The sequence below is a fragment of the Nicotiana tomentosiformis genome, chromosome 1, assembly GCF_000390325.3.
Source record: "Nicotiana tomentosiformis chromosome 1, ASM39032v3, whole genome shotgun sequence".
NCBI classification, from domain to species: Eukaryota; Viridiplantae; Streptophyta; class Magnoliopsida; order Solanales; family Solanaceae; genus Nicotiana; species Nicotiana tomentosiformis.
In genome coordinates this window covers 49,780,430-49,806,762 of record NC_090812.1, presented here as the reverse complement: position 1 = coordinate 49,806,762, position 26,333 = coordinate 49,780,430, and the positions used below count along the sequence as shown (strand labels likewise).

General features: G+C 32.4%; 1 protein-coding gene across 3 annotated transcripts; it reads left to right on the top strand.

Annotated features, from left to right (window-relative positions):
* The first annotated feature begins 8,616 nt into the window (after positions 1–8,616).
* LOC104113276 (pentatricopeptide repeat-containing protein At1g11290, chloroplastic-like) lies at positions 8,617–11,579 on the top strand. 3 transcript variants are annotated; one of them, XM_009623393.4, is made up of 3 exons: positions 8,617–10,767; positions 10,939–11,108; positions 11,195–11,579. In XM_009623393.4, the coding sequence occupies exon 1, from the start codon at positions 8,785–8,787 to the stop codon at positions 10,741–10,743; it is 1,959 nt and encodes a 652-aa protein (XP_009621688.1). In that variant the 5' UTR covers positions 8,617–8,784; the 3' UTR covers positions 10,744–10,767; positions 10,939–11,108; positions 11,195–11,579. The 3 variants fall into 3 exon arrangements, with proteins under 3 accessions (XP_009621688.1, XP_009621689.1, XP_009621687.1); XM_009623394.4 differs by having other exon boundaries at positions 10,936–11,108; XM_009623392.4 differs by having other exon boundaries at positions 8,617–11,108.
* The last annotated feature ends 14,754 nt before the right edge of the window (positions 11,580–26,333 follow it).

Genomic DNA, 26,333 nt, shown 5'->3' with positions numbered 1-26,333 from the left:
ATCGCGGCGGAAATCCCGACACGTATCAAGAAGAGGCCGATTAATTAGCCTATCATGAGATTCCTTACTGTATTTAGATTGTATCAAGAGTAGGGCTCTCCTATTATATAAATGAGGTCTAATCATTCGTAAGACTCATCATATTCACTCAATACAAAGCAATATACTGCCTTCTTCTAATTTTCAATATCTTGCTACTCTGTTCTTATATCAGTTGAATCTTCACTTGGTTTGAGGGTGATCGAACCTGAGGGCCAAGGCTATTTGATTCGTTTGGTTTGCATTTATTTCTTTCACAGTCAATTTTAATATATATATATTTCTCAAATTGTGCCAAATTATATCACGTATCTTTAAAACCGCGTATAAATTCAATTGTTATCCGTTTTAGGGTAAACAAAGTGGGGTATTGCACCAGTGAATAGTATCTGGTGTATAAACACTGGTGCAAAAAATTAATAGGTATGCGGCTTAAACTTAAAAATATAGCTACATAGGTGCAATGTAGTGTGTTGGGCTATACTTTTGCGTAAATCTCCTTTTTGCCCTTCTAAAATAAAATATTTTCTTAATGGAATCCCCTTCCGAATCTTAGTAGTTAAACTTCAAAACCCAGTGAAATCTTTTATAGCTTTAAGCAACTAGCCAATATACACAAATTAACAATAATTACATCCGTATATCCCGTCTGAGTGGGTTGCTTTGATGGTGAGCACCCTCCACTTCCAACTAAGAGGTTGCAAATTCGAGTCACCCCAAGAGTAAGGTGGGGAGTTCTTGGAGGGAGGGAACCGAGGGTCTATCGAAAACAACCTCTCTACCTCAAGGTAGGGATAAGGTCTGCGTACACACTACCCTCCCCATACCCCACTAGTAGGATTGTACTGGGTTGTTGTTATTGTTGTTGTCCCGTTGGAACTAAGTATCCAATGACAGAAGAAAACTCCTAAATCCACCTAATTGACCCATAGAAAATACGGAAAATGGCCATATATGCCAGTGAACTATACGAATTATGACAGATATGCCCGTCGTTAATAGTTTGGCAGAAATATGCCCAATCCGTCAAATACTTGCTCATTCATGCCCTTAGTTTAACGGAACCACTATTTTGTCTTTTTTGAATAATTAATAACCGGACCCAACCAAATTTTGCAGACCCGATTCGTTAGGACCCGACCCACCCTTATTTCAAAGATATTTTTTAATATATTATTTTTGTTTGATTGAGAAATTGTGTGATAATCAATATTTATTTATTTGAGTAATTTGATAATCGATTTTTTTTTTGTTATACATCATTTCGGGAAGTAATCCTACTAAAAGTAGTAATTGATATTTTTTTATTATTTTAATAATATAATATTCGAATTAGTTTGTGCTTTCTTTAATTATTTTACCATCTATTTTTATTTTTCTCATAATCTATTTATATTTTTCACCAATAGAAATAACTCCATATTCACTATAACTTAACCTGATGGGTCCATTTTTTTGTTTAGATAAATGATCATTATATGATTGATTATAAGTTTATTGGATTATTTCTGCATTACAAATTTGTTATGAAATAAGTAATAAATTGTTAATACAGTGGTGCTTCTTTTCCATTTTTATTAATTAATTATTTCATAACAAATATTATTTCATATCAAGCACCACTATTAAAACAGTGGTGCTTCTTTTTTATTTTTATTAATTAATTATTTCATAACAAACACTACTGAGAAAAATAAAAATAGATGGTAAAATGATTGAAGAAAGCACAAACTAATTCGAATATTATATTATTAAAATAATAAATAAATATCAATTACTATTTTTAGTAGGATTGCTTTCCGAAATGATGTATAACCAAAAAAAAATCGATTATCAAATTACTCAAATAAATAAATATGATTATCACACAATTTCTCAATCAAACAAAAATAATATATCAAAAAATATCTTTGAAATAAGGGTGGGTCGGGTCCTAGTGGATCGAGTAAGTAGATTTTGATTGGGTCCGATTATTAATTATTTAAGAAAGACAAAATAATGGTTCCGTTAAACTAAGGGCATGAATGAGCAAGTATTGGACGGATTGAGCATATTTGTGCCAAACTATTAACGACGAACATATCTAATTTAATACGCATAGTGTTTGATTTATTGCGTTCGACTTTATGTGTTTGATTTTATATTTAGGAAAGAAGATGGGAATTAACCGGAAAAAAAGAGAGTGGAAATATAAATTTGAAAGGATACGGCCTTTAGTCCGTTTACACATACTAGTATCTTGATATTTTAGTTGCTCAAAATGTATAAAAAATGGCCGGGTCGGATTCATTATTTAGCTTATGTCCATCATAGCCAAGTAAACTTTGAACGAGTTAATTGATTTAATCCATTTTAATTTGCCCAAATTTAGCCGCGTTAATTTCACTGATGGTCATTGAACTATCTTTCAATTTTACTAAAGTTATTTAACTATTTTTTGTCACTTAAAACTAACTAAACTTTATCATTGTCACCTAAAAGTCATTTTGCCTCAAACCCCTACCATAAATATGACATGGCATTAAATTTTATGATAAAAATCCAAAAACAAATGCCACATAAGCTAATATGGGTCATACCCATTTTAGATCCATTTATCCTTTAATGTGATTTGATCCATAATCCAAATGAGTTTCGATAAAAAAATATATTAATTCTACATTAGTTTAAAATAATTATCCTATACTACAAAGTTTTGTCTTTTCTGTCACAAAGCTAAAATAATGATTACCCAAACAAAGCTAAAACAAATAATGAAAGATAAGTAACTTATCTTTTTGAACCAAATAACGTTTTAGCTTTGTTAGATTTTTTTATTTTTATTTTTATATATATGGTAAAAAAATTAAAAATATTTTAAAAGGTCAATTATTACTATTAATATTATTTTTATTTTTATTTTCCTTATTTTAAAATTAAATAAATTAAAAAATCTAAAAAAATTAAATATTTTTTAAATTTCGGATGTGAATAAAAAATAGGAAAAGTAGAAGTATGGAATTAAAAAGTAAAAGTAAAAGTAGGTGAAAATTATTTTTTTTTAAAAGTAAAAGAATGTGAAAATTTAAAAAAATAAAAAGTAAAAGAAAGTTGGAATTAAAAAATAAAAGTAAAGGTAGGTGAAAGGTTTTAAAAAATAAAAGTAAAGGTATGTGAAAAGTTTTAAAAAAATAATAAAAGAAAGTGGAAATTAAAAAAAAAGTAAAATAAGTGGAAAAAAAAGAAAAGTAAAAAAAATTGGGAAATTAAAAAATAAAAGTAAAGGAAAGTGGAGAATTTATTATTATTTTTAAAAAAGAAAAAAAGAAAAAAGGGAAGTGAGAATATTTTTAATTAAAAAATAATAATAAAATAATTATAACAAAATCTGAAAATTTTTGAATTTTTTTCTATAAATAGAAGTGAAAAATGAGAGAAGGAAGGAAAAAAAGAGAAGAAGGAATGGGGGGGGAATTGAGAGAATTTTATTTTTCTTCTTATACGCTAAGGGATTTCTACTCGTGTCATTCTTTCTTTCTCTTTCTTTCGAAAAATCCAGCAATTTATCACCCCGTTTAAGACTCGAAAATGCCCCAAATTCAAGCCTAAAAACACACTTGAAGTATCCTAATAAACAACAAAGTTTGCTAAATCGAGTCAAAGTTGAGGTCCATGTTGAGGTCTTCGGATCAAGTTTTCTATTTGGCGTTTTAGTGTTGTTGCTGGGTTTCATTTTGCTAGCTGATCAACAATTATTTATGAACTAAGCTGGGTTTGAAGGTTCTTAGAAATACAAAAACAAAACAAAACAAAAAAAAGAATTCAAAGAGGTCCATTTCTTTTCCTCTCTACTTTTCCGATTCCAAATCATATTCTGGTTCGCTTTGAATGTTGGATGTTTTGTGTGTGATTTTATTGTCTTTGTTTATAGAATGGTTCGTGATAGTCTACTGTTTCATTTGGGGTAATTATTAGATATTGCAGTGGTCAAGTTGATTTGTATGATTAATTAGATTTAAATTCAGTTTGGAATTTGAGGATTATTCTTGAAATTTTGCAAGAGGGCATTGGGCTCAATTGAGGGAAATCTTGCTGGCCCATTTCATAAAATAGTTGGTCTACTCTATGTAGATGCATAAGATTTTTTTTTTTAGTTACTACTTGGGTCAAATACCAATAATAAAAGCTAGCCCACATTTTCATAACTAATTTATTATATTTTTTTCACCACTACTCCATAAATCATGATATTACAATAATCTCAAAGCTTAGGAAGAGTAATGAACATTGTTAGAGTGCTTTAGGCATGCTTTTAATTAAAATATCATGATTGTGTACACGTTCGCGTGACATAATCATGATTTTCACAAATAAATCAAAGTATGCGTTCACGCGATTTTGGCCAAAAACAATCTTTATAAATTAATAAAACGTGATAAATTATGTACACGTACGCGTGACATGATTTTAGCGCCCCAAATAAAACAGATTCACGCACATGTGATCCGTCTCAAAGATAAAGCCATAAAATGCCATAATTTAAAGTGGTAAAAGGTAAACGTACATAGGTTCTAAAAATAGGTAATTAAAAAATTAATTAAGCCAGGTATGATTAAAGCGACCGTGCTAAAACCACGTAATCCGAGAATGCCTAACACCTTCTCCCGGATTAACAGAATTTCTTACCCGATCCTCTGTGTTCGGAGACCATAAATAAGAGTCAATTTTCTAGATTTGGAATTTTAAAATAAACTGATGACTTGGGACACCATAACAAATATCCTAAGTGGCGACTCTAATTAAATAAATAATCTCATTTTGATTAATGTCACTTTAATTGGAAAAACTCCCCTATCCATCGAAAAAAAGGAGGTGTGACAGAAACATCCGGAACAATTGGATTGATCCAGCACTAAACTATGAAAGGGATAAATATACATCGATATTTTCTTGAAATCATAAGAAGATCAAGGAACAAATTTAACTACATGTAGAATTGCAAAGGACGTGCATAATTTGAGGAACTAGAATATATCTATAATGCTAAACTAGAAGCTCTGAGAAAATTTTAGTGCCATCCACCATTCTAGAGGCAAGTGTAATTAACCTTGATGTAGGAAAGAAAAGAGACAAATGATTGTGCTAAATATTTGAATACCCTCCCCATTCCCTTCTTTACATTCCTACCAAAGGGAAGCTGTTATAACAATTTTGTATGATAGGAAATAAGTTAAAATCTTATGGTTTTAACTATGATATACGGCCAATGTAAGAAAGGAAGCTAATGATTAATTTTTTGTTAATCCCTTAGTTGTAGGGACCAAATAAATGTTCAATTCTTAGCCATGGTTTCTGAAAATTCCTCCTTTTCTTTCTCAAATAAGCAATATTAGGTATTGTGGCAGACATATTTGGTCCCTCAAGGAGGCAGCCACAAAAGTTTTCAATATCCCGACTAAAAGCCATGATACTCCACAAATAATAACCAGAATATCAAAATCACAGTGCTAACACTACGCGAGGTATATAGTGGATGTAAGATTTGAAGATAGCGCACGGGTGCACCTTTAAATATAAATTCGAGTTCGAGGCATGAGTTCACGTCCAACTTATATGATGGTTAGTATATTTTCTATATACATAATAATATTAAAATGTATATAATTCGATTATAAGGTGGTGGTTACACTTGCATCCACGGGTTATATGATGAATGTGCCTCTGACTGCAGTGATGATAGTTCAGTTGAAATGCATGGAAGATGAAAAATCATCTCGAAATTGATGCAATCGTGATTTAATTCTCTTACAAAATTTACAATATTATGGTCTATGGAGGCATGCATTCGCAGATATACCAATTTATGCATATTTTATATGCATACGGGAAATTAAGATCGAGACGTAACCGGAACTAATTATCTCAGTTGGCATATAAATTTGATTTTGAACAGTTGGCAGCAATACTCTACTACATGGTATGGCATCATCAGGTGATACAAATCTTGTACTTATAAGGTTCTGCAACATAGTAGAACGCTCTTGTTAACGTTCTTTAATTTACTCCTACAACATGTAATGGTTCGGCCTCATATTTCACACCAGATGAATTTTATAGATTATGATAAAATATTTTTACTCGATATATTAAATTGAATATCAACACATAATCAAAACTCAATCTCATAAATAAATAAATCGAATAAATTACAATTGAGAATAGCAAACTAAAGAAAGAGAAGAGAATGTGTAAATGTGTTAGATTTGAGTGTTCTATACATAGTGTTCAGTATATATATAGTACATACACTAACGCAAACGCCCACAAACTCTTGTTTTTTTTCTTTTCTTTTTTACACACTCCATTTTGTTTTAATACCGTAATACATGGTTATACTAATTAGGTGATATTTTCAAGGAAATTTTACCTCCTATACCTATAGCAAATTATTACACCATATTTATTATAAATCTAATTTTTTTTAAAATATTATTACTTATAGCTACCTTTTCTATTTTATAACAAAATAGGTATTTTATTTATACCTACACATGATATATAGTGTCTGACACCTGCCCGGTGGGTGGATCATCTGATCTTGAAATAGGTCATCCCGGCTATCCCGATCTTTTATCCGTTCATTTCGTTAAGTATCTGAATCATACGATTCTGAGGATTCTGCTCATGCATTGAGGCATGAAATAAGCCAATTATATTCTTTCTCTCTCTTCCTTCTCTCTCTATCAACAAGATTCTCAATCCTCTCTCTTCTCCATCAAATCGGCAGAATCGTCGGTGTCATAATTGTCGGCGTCATCATCCACTATTGGCTCATCTTCATAGGCGAACAAATCTGGCTATGGCTACGGCGAAGAAGATTTGAGGACCTGATTTTTGTTCGTCTCTATTTTTAGTTTTAAGTATTTTGCTTGGTGGAAAACGCCATCTTCGGTGAACTTTCTTCTCTTCTTTACTTTTTAGCCACATACAATAATACAAATACATCGTATTCTGTACAAACACTCAAATGCATTATATTTATGTATTTCATAGGTCTGTATTTTTTAAATACAACCGAATATCACTGTATTTTATGATTTTTGTTGTTTGAATACAGTCGAATTGAATACGGTGAATTGAACACAATGTATAATATTGAATAATGAATATCTGTGAATTGAATACAATGTATACAGTCGAATTGAATAGAACGGTATACACCATATTTCTTGATTACCTCACTGTATTTATATAAATACAATCGCGCGAATATATGGAATACAACACAGTAGCAGCGAAATATATGTAAAATTGATTATGTTGAGTTAAATTAGGAGTGATACACGCAAATTGATCCTCTTTCCATTATTAAACAGCTGAATTCCCCTATTTTTTTAGGCGAATTCAACTACTGTATTTACGAATACAGTAGCGCGAATACAGTCGCACAATTGGACTCCCCTATTTTTTAGGCGAATTTCGCTACTATATTCATGAATACAGTAACGCAAATACAATGAATACAGTCGCGTAGGAGTGTATTTTATGTAGAATTGATTTTGTTGAGTTAATTTAGGAGCGATATACGCTAATTGATCCTCTTTCCGTTATTAAACAGCTACATTCCCCTATTTTTTTAGGCGAATCCCGCTATTGTATTCATGAATACAGTAGCGCGAATACAGTCGCACAGCTAGACTCCCCTATTTTTTAGGCGAATTCCGCTACTGTATTTATGAATATGGTAGCGAGAATACATCGTATACAGTCGCACGCCCTTCATCCTTCCAAACTCAATAAATCATTAGCACAATAGGGCAACACGAGTGGATTACAAAATAGTCCAAAAAAGTGAAATAAATCGAACTCACGGCAGCTGAGGAGGGAAAGAGATCTCCCCGAGAATACAGAGAAGGTTGGGCAATCCTCAACCAAAGAAATTATGGCGGGAGATGATGATAATGTTGATTTGGCTGCAAGAGAGACAACCCAACAAAGAGAAAAGGCGTAATAACTAAATAGTAGCTATATGAAGTAATTATGTATATGGTTGATATAAGAAGTTAATAGCCACTAAACAATAGTGGTTTATGAAAATTACTCTAATTTCAAATCAAACGGCTAGAGAGTCACCGTTAGGGGTCATTTGGTAGGGTGTATAAGAATAATGTTGAATATAATATATTAGTAATGCAGGGATTAGTAATGCATAGATTATTTTTTATACACTGTTTGGTGTGGTGTATTAAAAATTAAAATGCATTGCTTATTTTTTTTAAAAAAAATTAGTTGTTTACAAAAATGCCCTCTATATTCTTTAGTTTTAAGGGACTTTAAGGACAATTTTGTCTTTAATCATGCTAATGCATGCATTAATAGCCTTGGTATTACTAATATCATGATTGTGCATTAGTTATATATAGGATAATAAGATGTATAACTGATACTTGTATGAGTTATACATATATTGAAAAAGTATACCAAATAAGATATTACTAATACACAAATATAATGCATGCATTATTTTCTACCAAACGACCTCTTACAGAATAGTCCGGGACTAAAAGGGTTACTAGGAATAATTAAGGGATAAAACTGCACTTAGTTATAACATCAAAAGGACCAAAACATTTTTTTTTCCTTCAGGAACCCAAAGCAGAGGTTGCTCACAATAGATTCAGCTTGACCGTGCTGCTATCGCAATCTGCTCCTATCCCTTTCTTTTGCATCGAGCAATATGGGTATAACCAATAGTATCCAAGTCGTATGAGCTCTTTTTTGGCTACCAGATTTGTAGTCGAATGGTATATGAAATCAATTGGTGAAAATTCATACAAGCTGTTTGCTAAAATGTCAAAGAGACGTTACTCGTCTGGAATTTCATTAAATGTTCGTGAAAGGTCCTTTTTTGTGGACCCAATTAAGTTTGCTGAAAAACAAAATGTGAGATCATGGACATCAAAAATATCAAATTTGGTGAGGGAAAACCAATCCATAGAAGCAATCAACTTCTTCAAAACAATGCTAAGAAACGAACACAAACCCAATTACGTGACAGTTTTAAGCGTTATAAGAGCTGCTGAAAATTTGGAGTCTACAGCACGATGTGTTCACGGGTTTGCAATCAAATTGGGTTTTGAATTGGAACTACCCATTGTGACGGCTCTTGTTGGTGTTTACTCTACTTGGAATATGGATGCTGCATTGAAATTATTTAATCGCACAAGGTACAAGGATGTAATTTTGTGGAGCGCAATGGTTTCAGCTTGTGTCAAGAGTGGAGAGTATGTTGATGCTATTGAACTTTTCAGGAAAATGCTATCCTCTAGCGTGGAACCAAATTATATTAGCATTGTGGGTATTGTGCCTGCTTGTGCAAATCTTGGTGCTTTGAAAGTTGGAAAAGAAATTCATGCTTATTCGATGAAAATTTCATTTATTTCTCATGTTAATATCCAAAATTCTCTTGTGGATATGTATGCTAAATGCGGGAGTTTGAAGGCATCCGTTGCTGTTTTTCGTGGAATAGAGAAGAAGGATCTTGTTTCATGGAGGACTATGATTCATGGATGCGTAGAAAATGATCGTTTCAATGAAGCTTTGAGTCTGTTCTCTCAGATGAGGTATTGTTGCTTTGAACCGGATGATAGTGTTATTCGTGAAGTTATTGGAGCATTATCAGAATTGGATGAGATAAAAATTGGACAGTGTTTTCACAGCCTTGTGCTCAAGCAGGGATATTTGAGATTTGTTTCGGTAGTGACTGCTCTTCTTCACATGTATGGTGATTTATGTGAGATTGAATCAGCCAGGAGTCTGTTTGATCGCCTGAAACCAAGAGATCTTATTGCCTGGAGTACAATGATTGCGGCATATGCCCAAAGTGAGCTGCCTAGTAATGCTTTTGATATATATTGGCAGATGCAATCAGCAAATGAGAAGCCTAACGAGATCATCTATGTTAGTCTATTACAGGCTTGTTCTTCGATGGCTGCTGAAGAGATTGGAGAAGGTATACATGCACAAGTGATTAAAATTGTAAATATATCCAATCCCTTTTTGATATCTTCGCTTATTGACATGTATTGCAAATTCGGACGCATAAGCCAAGGAACGGCTATTTTCAGTGAATTTCCTAACAAAGACCTTATTTGCTGGAGCTCAATGATAAATGGGTATGGCATTAATGGGCATGGAAATAAGGCTCTTGAGTGTTTCTTAGACATGTTGAACTCTGGGATAAAACCAAATGATGTTGTTTTCATTTCTGTTCTATCTGCATGCAGTCATTGTGATCTTGAATATGAGGGGTGGAACTGGTTTTATGCAATGGAAGAGAGATTCGATGTTACTCCGAAACTTGCACATTATGCGTGCATGGTTGATATGCTTAGTCGTCAAGGCAATATAGAAGAAGCTCTTGAATTCGTCAACAACATGCCCATCGAGCCTGATAAGCGGATATGGGGAACTCTGCTTGCTGGCTGTAGAAAGACTCGTGTATCTACTGAAATCTCTGAAATTGTTGCCAAAAGGCTCATTGCTTTAGACCCAGAGAATACAAGCTATTTTGTGATTCTGTCTAACTTATATGCAGAGCAGGGCAGATGGAAAGAGGTAGAAGAGCTGAGGCAACTCATGGATGAGAAGAATTTGAAGAAAGAGTTGGGTTATAGCTTAATTGAGACCAGCTTGGGTTATAGCTTAATTGAGACCAGCCTGTAGAAAGATAGAGAATATAGACAGATGGTATATCAGTACTTTATCTACTTGGAAACCCAGTCATAAGTTTGTGGCATTCAATTTCTTCTTTGAAGTGTCCTCTTATTCGTCAACTTCTTGTCTTGTTTCAACCAAAATTTTCAGAAGTTGGACAAATGACTATCTAAATTATTTTCATTCTTATGTGCTATGAAGTAGGTATTGAGGTCGAATAGGAGCTTCTCGTGCAGATTCTCAGGTAAAAAAACTGGCCTCATCAAAATACAGCATCATAGGATTTGAAATGCCATTTTGGAAAAAGAGGGGACAAGAGAGCCATCCTATCCCAAAGGTTCCCCACAGATTGAATTGTGAATTTCCCTATCAAGGTAGAATGTCTTCTTGCTACTAATGTGTTATTTCCTTTTTGCAAGAGTTTAAGCTGAACCATACAAATATATTTTAATTGGTGCAGCCTATACAAGTCCAGAAGAATGACGGGTATTGGTAAATGAACCGTCACCGTGTGACTTCTCTTGCTACCATGATAGCACCCAGTGTGATCAGCATCTATGTTGCACGAACCCTCCAAAATACTGCCGCACCCGTGTCAGATCCTCCTAAAATACACTACTTTTGAATGATCCGACACGCACCGAACGACATTTTTGGAGTGTCCGAGCAACATAGATCAGCATCGATCGTGTCAGACGATGAAAATTGAGCACAACATTTGCTTCCCCACTACTTGAAGGAGGATCAACGTAGGTCAAATAGTCAGGATATTTACAGGGGATCTGGGGCAGATCTTGTAGATGGCAAAGGATTGAGAATCTCCATTTTAAATTCTTACGGTGGAAGGCTATATGCAAATCTAACTGAAGTTGTGCTGAGCTCATAGACTTGATCCATTGAAGAGATACCTAAAAATACACTGGGTGGTTTCAATCTTAAGCTGTCTCTATGCTGAAGTAATAAAAACATTCTTTATCTTTTTGGTAGTTTTGCTTGTGTGATCGGAGCCAACTAAAAAAATGGAAATGATACATTTTGTATAAACTAGTTTGCGCAGCAGATAATCCATTATTAATCCTTTTATTTAATTTAATAACTATAGAAAGAGTAGACCATAGTCATTAAAGTGCAGCTAGAAAACATCTGTTTGGTGAGCACCACATTTGTTTGAGACTGACCTCTGTAGAACAATTTTATTCTTGCTTCACGTTGCATGTTTAAATTATCTTTTTCATTTGGTTATTCTTTCGATGCATACGTGTGTAATATTCATTCGAGAGAACTATACATGAAGTATGAAGAAATCACTTTGACCAAATAAGGAGGGTTCAACCTGTAGTACATGAAATGCAATTACTTGTGTTTGCTCTAGAGTAAGATATTTTGCAAAAAAGCATTTTCCTTGATATAATAATATTCGTTTTTTGGTTGCGTAAAAGTGATGTAAATGTATTTTTTTCAGGGAAAATGTTCACTGAATGGGGAATATGATTTGTGCTATTAGTTAAGACTCTCTAGTGTCGCCTAACATTGCTTGCGACAATTCTGTCCATGAACGGTAGGGAGTAGAAAAAAGAATTGTCTCATTTCGAGTAGTTTAGGGGCAAATTGACCCTTTTCAATCCTAATTGGAGCAAACCGCCAGCGGGTAGCGCAATTTTGAGCTACTTGATGAAAGGTGAGTGCATTTTTATACTAAATACGAAACAAAGGGTAAAGTTATTCCATTTAAATGGACGGCATTTGGACAAAATTGATCATATTCCCTAAAATTAATTATAGGTTCGCTTCTCGATTCAGGTCATGTCAAGTTCGATATGGTAATTTGTTATGGTACATTGCAAGGTATGAGACTTGAGTCTCACATCGGTATCGTAATGTGGGGTTTATATAGCCTTGGGCTCTCCCACCTTAATACCTAGCTTTTGGGGTGTGGTTCTCTCTGGGTTGTATTAATGGTATCAGAGCCACTCACCGCCCTCCATGTCCACCGTGCCATGGATGGTGACGCCGATATTGCAGTGTTCGCCCGGAACTAGAAAAGTCTAGCGCACAGCCGTTTGGGACGACGGATGCGAAGCGTGGTGGTTTGTTAAGGTTTATATAGCCTTGGGGTATGGTTCTCCTGGGTTGTATCATAATCGTAAGACCCAACGAGAACTTGATGTTACCATTGGGTGTGGTTCTCTCTGGGTTGTATTAATGGTATCAGAGCCACTCACCGCCCTCCATGTCCACCGTGCCATGGATGGTGACGCCGATATTGCAGTGTTCGCCCGGAACTAGAAAAGTCTAGCGCACAGCCGTTTGGGACGACGGATGCGAAGCGTGGTGGTTTGTTAAGGTTTATATAGCCTTGGGGTATGGTTCTCCTGGGTTGTATCATAATCGTAAGACCCAACGAGAACTTGATGTTACCATTGAGTTGGTATTAGGCTTTTAATTTTGAAGGAAGAATTTCCAGGAAAAAAAATGTTTTTTTTCTTTTATAGGAATATTATCTTTTCAAAATTATAACCTTATGTAACATTGAATTACGGAAAAAGATCTACAAAAAACTGAAATGGGTCCTAAAACTACGTACTAGTAGAGGGGAGATATACAAACTGGACAATAAATAACCGGAGCAAAATTAATGACAAGTAGATTTCAACACATTCCTCAATCAAACGAAAAAACGACGAAGGTACATGTTTAACCACAACTCCACAAGGATTATTGAATTTTTAGAACACGTGTAAAAATAAGTTTTTACTTACTGTCTTTGGGGTTATTTCGCCATATGGCCAGTGAAGTTATTTAATATAATAATGAAGTTATAAAGTTATTTTTTTTTATATTAAAATAATTTAAATTTACTCATTATAATAGTAAATTAAAAAAATATATTTTTATCACATTAAATTAATTAAACTTTACCTATAACAATAAAATCAAAATTTTCCCATTATAGCAGTAGCATTAACTGTAATGGGCGGCTGATTGTTATAGCATATGATATTTATAACTATTCTATTGTTACAGTGGTAAAATTTAGTTATTTTAATATGACAAAAAATAGCTTTATGATTTTTTATTATAATAGATAAAGTTTAATGAAAACGCTAAGAATAACATCTCTCTTTGTCTCTTATTATTTGATATTTTCATTTTTTTACAAATTACATTTATCAATTCATAAGTTAAATCATATTATATTAAACTCATGTTCTTGAATTAAATATACTCGTATGTATACGGTAAAAATTGTGGCCGGATAAGAAGTTATTCAAGATTTCACCAAAACACCCACTCTGAATCGAATCAAATTTTCGATTTTTAAACTCAAAACTTCTTTAATTGAATATCTAATTTTGTTCTCCAAGTTTTAATTGATCTAACAATACTTAACACTAATCAATTACAGGTAAAAACAAAAGGCCAAAACTGCCCCTGAATTATTGAACAAGGGCTAAGTATATCCCCCATCCATTTATCGATCCAAAAATACCTCTACCGTTATCTTTTCGGCTTATTTCTCCTTATGACTAACAATCAACTTGAATTAAAAAAAATTATTTAAATTTTACGTGTCATTTTATTACTGGTCCAATCCAATTAAATAAATAAAGAAATGCCAAAACTGTCCATGAACTATTGGCCAAGGGCTAAATATATTAACCGTCCACTTATCGGTTAAAAAATACCCCTAAAAAATACCCAATTTTCTGGCTTACCTGACCCAATATTAACCTGCCCGTAAAACATAAAATCTCACTAGAAGAATTATTTTCACGGTCATTTTTGTTCTACTTCCTCCCTCTTCTTTATTTTTTTAATACTAAGACCTAATTGTTTTTAGTTAACACCCTGGTGGTCAAGTTAGACCGAAATTGATAGGGTAATATTGGTCAGTGACTGACCATTAGTTATTGAATACCCGATCTTCACAAGAAATAAGAAATCAAATTACGTATATTCAGTACTCCTAATGGTCAATAATAATTTCTTGTGGATAATCTCAATTTGATGCCAATATTTTTTCTAGAATATCATCTTTTGTTGCTTTGTTCTTTCAATTGTCTTATTTTGTTTCTAATTAGAAGACCTATGAAAGAATCATGATATTTAGCCTACATTCGTTTATGATATTTAATTGCTTCCGTTTATAATAAATGGTAATTCTATAATTTCTCTCTCTCTCTCTCTCTCTCTCTCTCTCTCTCTCTCTCTCTATATATATATATATATATATATATATATATATATATATATATATATATATATATATATATATAATAAATTATTATATTTGGTAAAGAATTACAAATAAAATAAAATAATTATATTTGGTAAAGAATTACAAATAAAATAAAATAAAAATTAACCTCTTTCTTTGTGATTCTTATATTTGACAAAAAATTCTAAGATAGATTGTTTAAGTTGTAAAATGGGTTTATGGTGGGCTCGGCCATCTTTTTAGGTGGGTGAATTTGATGTGCCATTTTTTAGCAAGTAGGTAGACCGAGGGTATATTTAGTCCTTGGCAAATAGTTTAGGGACAGTTTTTACCCTTATTTATTTATTTAATTAGATTGGATCAGTAATAAAATGACATGTGGAATTCAAATATAAAAAAAAAATTAATTCAAATTGACCGTTAATCATAAGGACATAAAAGAGCCAAAAAGATAATGTTGGGGATATTTTTGGACCGATAAGTGGACGGAAAGTATATTTAGCCCTTGGCCAATAGTTCAGGGACCATTTTGGCCCTTTTTCGTAAAATATATGATACAAACATTTGATTGGTGTACTAACCAATTTAATGGTGATTTTTGTTAAGCAACATCCAAAAAGGTGAGATTAAAAAAAATATGGATATAACATCAATGCTCTTTTAATTATTAGCTAGACGCAAATTCTAAGGGATCAAATGCGAAATTATTTATCTACAGGAGGTGAATCCTAAGTGATGAAATAACATTTAATTTAAGACTCAAAAGTATTTTTGCTCCAAATTAAATGCACGTTGACGGGAGCAAAGATAGGACCGAGAAAAGGGAAAGAGATTATTGTGCGAAAATGGTAAAAACTGAGATATGGAGGCAAGAACGGAGATTTGAAAGAGCCATTTGTCTCGTCGTATAAGTCAAAAGCCAAAGAGAGTTATCATAGAAATTTGCTAAAGGTAATACCGGATATGGTGAGACATCGCTTTGTTCCTCTGCAATTTAACGTGTTCAGAAACACGAAAATGGGAGAAACAACGAACAGAGAAAGAAGAGAATTTTGAAATCCTAGCTCCAGGCGTCTGCAAGCAAAGGACGAAGAGAGACAATCAAGCTGTCATGAAATTAAAATTGAACCGTTGATTGTCTCAACTCTAACAACTGTGATGCGTCTTTGATGCTAGCTGTTGGCCCATATGCGTGCATGCTTATATTTTTTGTATTGTGTGTCTGGGTTCAGGGGCGACTCAAGTAGGAGGCTAATAAAGCCTTTTCTTTAGGCCCCTTAAATGTTGGGGCCCCAGAAATATTTTTAGCTGCGATTTTCTATTTTATTTTCTCTTAGACAATATTGAAGATTATAGGAAAAAAGTACAATTTTTTAATAAAAGTAGAAAGAAAGATTGTCTATTTTTTAACAATTGACATATTTTAGAACTTTAAATTAATCTATTTAAATTTTCATATTGGTAAATAACGTTTTTACAATAAGATCCAATGTAACGCGTTGTAAATACGTGGCTAACATCTTATTAACTTGAATTTCTTACCGAAGTAAATATTAATATATATTTTGTAAATAACTATATTATATACAAAAAGAAAAAAGAAAAATAATGCAAATATTAGTTAATTTTTAAGTGATTTTATTAAAATAAGTACTTTAATTAATTCAAGTTTTTGTATTCTTGAAATACATTCTGAAAGCAAGGAAGAAGAAAAATAATGCTTGTTAGACAAGCTTATCAAGTCATGATAAAATATACTATGACTTAAACATTTGTTTCAGATAATGTACTAATCAATTTATTGGTGATTTTTGGATAAGCAACATGCGAAATTGAATAAAACAAATATTTTGAATCATTCATTTGAAATCAAACCAGAAAATGCTTTTAGTATTTACAGATGGTAAAGACAAAATATACAAAAACTGCTCATGTTGCCACCACGCAGCTGGCCGAGTCTTCACTGCTCAACGTTCTTTTCTTATAGTGTCATTTTTCTCTTGCCTAGCCTATCAGTTAATACTCATAATACTCTTCTATGACTTCCATTGCTTTCTCTTCAAACTTTAACCTTGGGTTGAAGAACAAAAAGATGACATGCAGCTACAACTCATGTATGGTTGATACTTTTGCATCTACTCAGTTTCGACGATTTTCGCACTGCCACGATAGTCTAGTTTTACCTACCTCAGGTTGCGCCAACTCTACTGAAGAAACACAATTCTTGGAGTTTAAACGTTTTGGTCAAGTGACTTACATATGATTTACTAATATAAAAGAGAGAGAAAACTTATGAGAGAATAAATTCTCCCTCTAAACAAAACTCTCGTAAAGACTACATTGTGGATGTTGTTATTATATTTTTCTGTAATGAAGGATCCTCAATTTATAGAGTTCCACAACATTTTCCTTCAATAAAGAGATCTGTCAAATATAAAAGATATCTAGACTTTCCTTTTAGGAAAAGTAAAAATTAATTATCGTAAACTATTTTTCCGTTCTTCAAGAAAAGATAAAATTCAAATATGGAAAGAAAATGAAGAAAAAACCTAACAATTCTCCTCTTTTGACCTGAATTTTCTTGACAAAACTTGATACGCATTCTTCATATAATCTTCATCAATGCTACTAACCATGGTTAAAAGTAGGTATGAGTTAAAAATTGGAACCTCGTGCATTGAAAGTGAGCACTGGAGTTCTGCGCCAAAAGTGAGAAGGGTTAAAAGTGGAGCCCTACGTTAAAAGTGAAGCTCATGGATTAAGAGTAAGCATGAGTTAAGAATTGGAGCTCATGCATTAAAAGTAAGCAATGGTTGAAAGTGGATCTCATGGGGTAAATATAAGCATGAGTTAAAAATTGGTTTTTGTTTTTGTACATGCAACAACACGACTCTTGAAAATATGGTTAAATATTTATCTTCATATATAGTATTCCGAGTATTTTTATTTTTATTTTTTTGGGGATAAAAATTTTTCAGTATCGTCAAATTGGGTTGCTTGATCTGAATCCGACTTGAACATGTCTTTAACTTCGCTTTGAACCATTAGCTCTGATACCACTTGTTGGGATCGAAAATAATAAGACATCATGCGCAAGTTAATAAAGCAAACCTTAAAGATGATAAATCAAACGACAAAATAAAATATTCTAAAAAGAAGCATAATATTATAATATGATTTGGTTAAGTGACCTACATATGATTTACTAATATAAAAGAGAGAGAATTCTAAATAAAGCTCTTGTAAAGACTACACTATGGATGATGTTGTTATATTTTTATTTAAATGAGGGATCCTCAATTTATAGAGGTCCACAACCTTTTCCTCAAGAAAGTGATCTGTCAAATATGGAAGAGATCTATACTTTCCTTTTAGGAAAAGTAAAAATCAATTATGCTAAACTATTTTTCCTTCAAGAAAAAATAAAATTCAAATATGGAAAGAAAATCATAGAAAACCCCTAACGACTAGATTGTCTACGAAGATATTGTTCATGTTAGCTAAATAAGAGAAAATAGGTACGAGGATGATAATTAAAGTCATTGGAAGCCACAAAAAAGGAAAGATCATTAATAGTTACGAATATGGAAAGAAATCAGCTTAATCCCTAATTGTGCATGATTGGCTATTGCTGCTTCAACCTTTATAAATTATTCATGTAATGTGTAATTAATGTAATAAACACTAATAACATGCAAGAATTAAATAGGGCAAGCGGTTACAAATTATACCATTATATAAAACTCTTTTTCATATCTTGTATCCCCATTGAAAAACTAAGAAGTTATACTATCAATTGTCAATATTCTTATTATTCTCTGTCATTGGAAGATATTGTTCTTTCCTATTGAAAGAAATTTACAATCATCAATAAGATTTCCATTTTCTTATTCTTTTAGTCGTACTTTCTATTATTGATAATCTTTTATATTTTGAAAAGTGAAGTAAAATTGATTGTTAGAGATCCAAATTATTTTTTTATTTATTTTGACTACAAAAACTATTTTTTGGTTAAATAGTCATTTCTCTGGAATGCGGCAGAAGAAGATGTTAGGAAAGAAAAGATTATACGAGTGGAATACAGCTGAATGAACCACACGCTATTTTTGGTGAAAAGAAAAAATGGCTTGTATATTAGAAATTTGCTAAAGGTGATATCGAATATGGTGAGAACTCGCTTTGTTCCTCTGTAATTTAACGTATTCAGAAGCACGAAAATGGGAGAAACACCAAACAGAGAAAGAAGAGAGCTCTGAAATCCTCGGCGCCAGGCATCTACAAGCAAAGGACGAAGAGGGACAGTCAAACGGTCATGAAATTAAAGTTGAACCGTTGATCATCTCAACTCCAATGGATGTGATTCGTCTTTGATGCCAGTTGTTGGCCCATATGCGTGCTTGTCTATATTGTTTATATTGTGTGTTTGGGCTCAGGAGCGGCTCAAAGAGGAGGTTAATAAAGCCTTTGTTTTAGGCCTCCTAAATTTTGGGGCCCCAAAAATATTATGGGATCTTTACACAAATAGTCGGTCATATTCAATGTTTCCTTTTTGAAGTTATATACATAGATTATACATTGATTATACACATATAATACACAAATTATGCATATATAATACTTCCAGCGACTATTTTTAGTTTAAATGGTTGGTGAGCGGCTATTTGGGTTAATTCTTCAAAATATTTTTAGTTGCGAATTTTCTATCTTATTTTCGCTTAGACAATATTAAACTTTATAGAAAAAAATACAAAATTCTTATAAAAGTAGAAAGAAAGATTGTCTATTTTTTAACAATAGACATCATTTAGAACTTAAAATTAAACTACTTAAATTTTCATATTGGTAATTAACATTTTTTAACAATAAGATCCAGTGTAACACGTTGTAAATACGTGGCTAACATCTTATTAACTTGAATTTTCTTATCGATGTAAAAATTAATATGTATATATTATAAAATAATAATATTATATACAAAAAAAATGAAAAATATTAGTATTATGTTTTGTAAGATAAAGTATATCATAGGAAAAAAAAAAGCCTCTTATAAAAATTTAGCTTTAGACCACGAGTTTTATTGAGACGTCCTTGTTTGTGTTGCGCATTGAAGAGTTTGATTGGGAGATGGCTTTAGGCTAAATAGGCAAGATATTATTAACTTTTAATTGACTTTATTAAAATAAGCACTTTAATTAATTCAAAATTTTGTATTCTTGCAATACATTCTGAAAGCAAAGAAGAAGAAAATCTTATAGAAAATGCTAACAAAATATACAAAAATGCTCCTGCTGCCACAACGTAGCTGGCCGAGTCCTAATTGCTCAACGTTCTTTCCTTATAATGTCGTTTTTCTTTTTCACCCTATCAACAAACACTCCATATTCTTATGTTCTTGCCTAGCCTATCAGTTAACACTCATCATACTCTTTCATGACTTTCATTGCTTTCTCTTCAAACTTTAACCTTGGGTTGAAGAACAAAAAGATGGCATGCAGCTACAACTCATGTATGGTTGATAGTTTTGCATCTACTCTATTTTTGCGATTTTCGCACCGCCGCAATAGTTCAGCTTTACCTACCTCAGGCTGAGCCCAACTCTACTATAGAAATACAATTTCATGGAGTTTAAGTGATTTGTACAGATGATACATGGTAAAGTCCTTCTCCTATCAATTAGAAGCATTGAAGATTTTCTAAAATTTTAATGTGCAACTATCTACTGAAATGTACTTCTCTATGCAATAGTGAGCTTTTATCCACAATTGACAAAAGACTCATTCTTATTTATAAGTGTACAACGTAACAATCTGAAGTGAAGACATTGTATTGGTGGAAAATAAACTCATCTCGTGGACCAATATTATGATGATAGGTGTCATAGGAGTCAGAACAATAAAGTAGAAGAATGTGCAAAGATACCAATAACACACTCACGAGATCGTCTACGAAGATATTGTTCATGTTAGCTGAATAAGAGAAAATAGGTAGAAGACTGATAATTAAGGTAGGGCTATCTAAGGGGAGAGTAATACCGGTACCGCACCGTACCAGTCCGAATTGGGAGTAGCGGTGGGGGATTTGGTTAAAGGGTAAGGGGACAGGGAGTGTACCATACAATTTACCTATAGTATCGGTCCAGTTGGTACCTTAAGGTACCGAACCGATACCCTTAAGTTTTTTTAAAAAAATGTGACCATTTTTGCACCATTAGCCAACGGTTATTTTTAAATGATAGTCGTTGGCAACGTCCAAAAAACAACTATTTTTGCCTCCCTAGCTTCCTAACACCCCCTACCCCCGAATTTATATTTTTTAACCTCTAAGTTTGTTCAAATATACTTTGGCCCTATTTTAAAACTATAAATACCTAATTTCATTCTTTCATTGTTCACACAAAACTCCCATATCTTGTTAATTCTCTATCTCTTTCTATCTCTAATTGCAATTAACGTTCTAGCACTCATATATTTTCACATTTATTTTTATTATACTTGTGTTGCTATTTGTTGTAATTTAATTATTTATTATTAAAAATGGCTCCTAAACGAATAAAAAAATATTTACTAGATTGACTGAGGATAATGCTAATGAGGGGTGTCCTCGGTTTGAAACAAATTCTAACCATTCCGGATTTAGACGTCACATACAAGAAACATATAATTTTGCTTTCAAGGTTTTCCTAGAACAATTGTTAGAAATAATGTTTGCGATGATGAAGGAAATGAAGACTTGCTGAAATATTGGAAGAGAAGAAACTTTGGCCTTCCAGAAATAATTCAAGAAGACGACGATACCTATAGTGAAATACTATCTACCGAAGACAGCATGGATGCAGAATAATAAGTGATATCAATTTCAAGCAAAGAACCAATAGAAATTAATAAAAAATTTCGTAAATTGTTCAAAAAAAAAAACATGTAATTTTATTTTTATAAGTATTGAAATTAAAGTAATGATTTTTCTCATCCATTAAAGTTTGTTTGTATTTAAATATATATTTTTTTAAACTTTAATTTAAAAATACCTCTAAGCACTCGTACCGCATCCTTAAGTACCCTCCTCTTAAGACTGATAGGGGTACTGGTAAGGTACCAGTAAAAGTACCCTTAATACGTACCCTTAAATCTCCTTAACCAAAGTACCCTTAAGGAACCCCCTCCCCTCTTACTGGTACCCTCTTCGTACCCTAACCCTTAAGAACTCAGTACCCTCATCTTAGACAGCTCTACATAAAGGTCATTGGAAGCCACAAAAAGGGAATGATCATTAAAAGTTACGAATATGAAAAGAAATCAGTTGAATCCCTGATTGTGCGCGATTGGTTATTATTGCTTTAACTGTTACAAATTACCCATGTAATGGGTAATTAATATAATAAATACTAATAACGGGTAAGAATTAAATAGGGCAAGCAGTTACAAATTGTACCATTATATAAATTCCCTTTCCATATCTGTTATAAATCTGGATTGCTGTAATAAATAATTAAACTATTAAACTTTCTGAAATATATAAACAAAACATAAAGTTAGTAATACTTGTTTAACAAAATAAATTCTAGAAAAACAGTATAGGAATAAATCGAGCCCACTGAATATACAGTGTGTCCTTAAGGAAATTATTCCCCTCAAGTACCCGAGCTGCTGGAATATATCCTCCCAGGATAAAATAATTTAACTCACCGGAGTGTTGGTACCAAAACCGTCGGTGAACAGCGAGTTGCGGGCATGGGTTGCTGAAAAGGTTTGCAACCTTTTAGAAATAGCCATGGCTGTTGGAACAGGTTGTTTGAAATATTGCGGAAAACGGATTTAAAATAATCCGGGAAAGAAAACGGGCCTGACGTCATGGGTTATTCCGGATTGAATTTTTCGTTAATTAATTAATTAAATAATTGAAAGAAATTTTGTCCAAAAAAATTAATCAAGACGACGACGCGAGTAGGGCTGCTTATCGGGCGAATTCGACGGTTATTTACTCTTAACGGTCTGGCTTATCGGTTATCGGCTTTTAAATGTATTAATCCGCTAGCCACCCGATAAGATATCGGGCGGATTGGTATCGGTTTAGCTCTTATCGGGCGGTTTATCGGATTGTTTGCTGACCATTGTGACTCAAAATAAAATTTCTATGCTCAACAGACTACATTCCAGTCTATAGAATATGACACCTAAGAAGAGAGCTAAATAGAAGAAATATAGAGCTACATTCCAGCGTATTTCCCAGTAGAATCATCTCTGGGGATGAGCCTAATAACAACTTATAACTATCAGAAGAAATAGAAGAGAACACTGGGTATAACACATGACATTAAAATTATCTAATAGTAACTAACTGGAATAGTAAATTATAACTAAATGTCTAATAGTAAATTAGTAATAGATAGAGTACTGGAAGTGGAAGAAGGGTTTTTGATTATTTAATATATATATATGGATAAAAATAAATTTTATATATATATATATATATATATATATATATATATATATATATATATATATATTCTTAACGGGTTAACGGATTATCCGTTAAGAAAATTGAATAATCTGCCCCCAAATCGATAAGCCGTTAATAAAAAAAATTCAATCCTTTCCCCGTCAACCGTTAAACCGATACCAATAAGCCATTAAGCTTCGGTTTCGATTCGGTTTTCGGTTTCGGTTCGGTTTTGAACACTCTTAGGCGCGAGGCTTGCCTTCTTTTTAACTCTTTAAGAGTTACAAGAAGAGCAATTATATATATACCCATCAAAAGTCTTTTCTTCCTCCAATATGGGACAATGTCCATTTGCCAAGGAGGAAAACTCAAATATTTTATTTTCCCTCCATTTCTCATTCACCCTCTTTAACCTATACAAGCTTAAAATCCCAACAATATCTTGTATCCCCATCGAAAATCTAAGAAGTTATACTATCAGTTGTCAATATTCTTATTATTCTCTGTCATTGGAATATTTTGTTCTTTCCTATTGAAAGAAAGCAACAATCATTAATAAGATTTCTATTTTCTTATTCTTTTAGTATTACTTTTTATCATTGTTTATTTTTTTTATATTTTGAAAAGTGAAGATTAGTTGTTAGAAACCCAAATTATTCGTTTATTTATTTTGACCACATAAACTTTTTTTAAGTTAAACAGTCATTTTTCTTGAATACCGTAGAAGAAGATGTTAGGAAAGAAAAGATTACTGGACCGACAGCTGAATGCTAGAAACTAGACGCTATTCTTGATGAAAATAGAAAATAGCTTGTATATTTTTGGAAACAGACAGAAAAACAAGTTAATCTTGTTGAACAGTTAGTGCAGCTAGTTCCTTTAGCCTCCTGAAATGCAATGGGATGCTAAACTGAAAATAATTTTGCATTTTCCTTGATAAAATAATTTTCGTTGTTTGGTATAAATGTATTTTTTAAGGGAAAATGTTCATTGAATGGGGAGTATAACTTGTGCTATTGGTTAAGTCTTTTTCCTCTCGCAATGATATCGATGTAAGGGCAAATATCACTTTTAGCCCATAGTCAAAATTATTGATATACTATAGTCGTAAATGTATATAAAATTTATATATTTTATGTATATAACATACAAAAATGTATATATATAAAAAATAAAAATAAAAATTGTTATTATTTTAAAAATAACTATATAATATCATTTTTCCGAATTTTTGAACACTTATGCGGGCTAAGTAAATCAATGGGGTCTTGGTTATGGGCAATCTGCTTTTTTTTTCCCCTTCTTCTATACAAAAGCAATGTGAAGAATTCTTGGAAGGAGGGAGCCAATGGTCTATCGGAAACAGTCTCTCTATCCCAGGGTAGGAGTAAGGTCTGCGTACACACTACCCTCCTCAGACCCCACTAGTAGGATTATACTGGGTTGTTGTTGTTGTTATTATTATACAAGTCTCACATCACCCTCCCCAGACCCCACTAGTGAGATTATAGTGAGTTGTTATTGTTGTTGTTGTTATACGATTCTCAAAATACATGCATCAAGACTTTACACAAAGTTATGACTTCTATTCCTAATTGGAGGGTGAATGTCATGCAATTTCGTAGTTTAAATATATTAGAGTAATTTCCTTGGATTGTCATCCAAATTTATGGGAATATCCTCTTTCTATTCCTTTTTTTTTTTTTTTTACTAAACTCATTAAATTTTTAATAAATTGTGTGACCTTTCAAGAAAAAGATACATGACTTTCTCCAGAGAATATATTTCACTCCTTTCTTTTTTTATTTATGTATTGTCGGTGACAAGTTCCACTATGGTTCATGTATTTGCATACATATTAAGAACTATTTGACTAAACCTCAATATTTTATAGCATGTAGTCATAGACTATATTCCACATGAGAGAAAATAAGAGTTGCAAGCACGTCTACCACTTACCTCTTCGTTATAGAATGATTCATCCCTTTCTCCAATTTTTATACTATTTTCTCCAATTGCTCCATAATTATATTTTTTTTTCCTCACAACTCCATAATTATTTAGATGGTTTATAAAGATTTATTCACATGCCTCATTGCTTAACTCCCGACAACCGTAACTACCCTCTTATATGAAATAGGCACTTGTCTGATAATTCCTACTTTGTTCTTTTCTTTTTTCTATTTTAATTCTTAGTTTTTTTTCCCTGTACTTTTGAATGAAATTTGCATATAATCCAACTTTTCATTAGAAAAATAATCATAATTTCAACAGAAAATTAGTGGTAAAAGTCTTGGCAGCCTAATTGCGCCTTAATAGTTATTTTAATTCTTGGTAATGTTTTGTATTGCCTTTAATTGCATCTTAATAAATTCTTTGTTTCTAAAATTATCTCAGAAATTGAGCAAATTGGTTGTGAATAACTCATTTTTTTAGTTAGCTTGTGGGCCAAATCACAGGCTAATAAAAATATCACATCTATTTAACTAATTAATAATCAACTAAATTCCAGCTTATCTCTAATTTTAAAGCTAATCCAAACTTATCGTAAATTATCAAAAACCGCCCCACTAATTCAAATTCCTTCAATCCAAGCGGACTTGCTATCATTCTCTTAAAAATCCCCTTTTTCTGATTAAGAAGTTGATTATCAAATTGTAAGAACTAAATCGAAGACAAATTCTCTATTTTCTTTTGTCTTTTTTAACCCATCAAATCTAATTTTGAATTCTTATTGACCTTAGCAATACAGCCTTTGAGTTCAAGGAAGCATCCAATGGACCAGCTCATTCGTGTGTACAGGACTAATATATTTTTGATGCAATTGAAAAATATATATATAATAATAGAAATATTAATTTACATTAAATATGCATAAAACCATGTATTACTATAATCTCACTACCATATAATGCATGCCTCATTGTACATTTTCAAGAAAAGC

Bases quoted from the DNA above. Each gene is read 5' to 3' on its own strand.
- LOC104113276 (XM_009623393.4), top strand. From the start codon at position 8,785: ATGAGCTCTTTTTTGGCTACCAGATTTGTAGTCGAATGGTATATGAAA.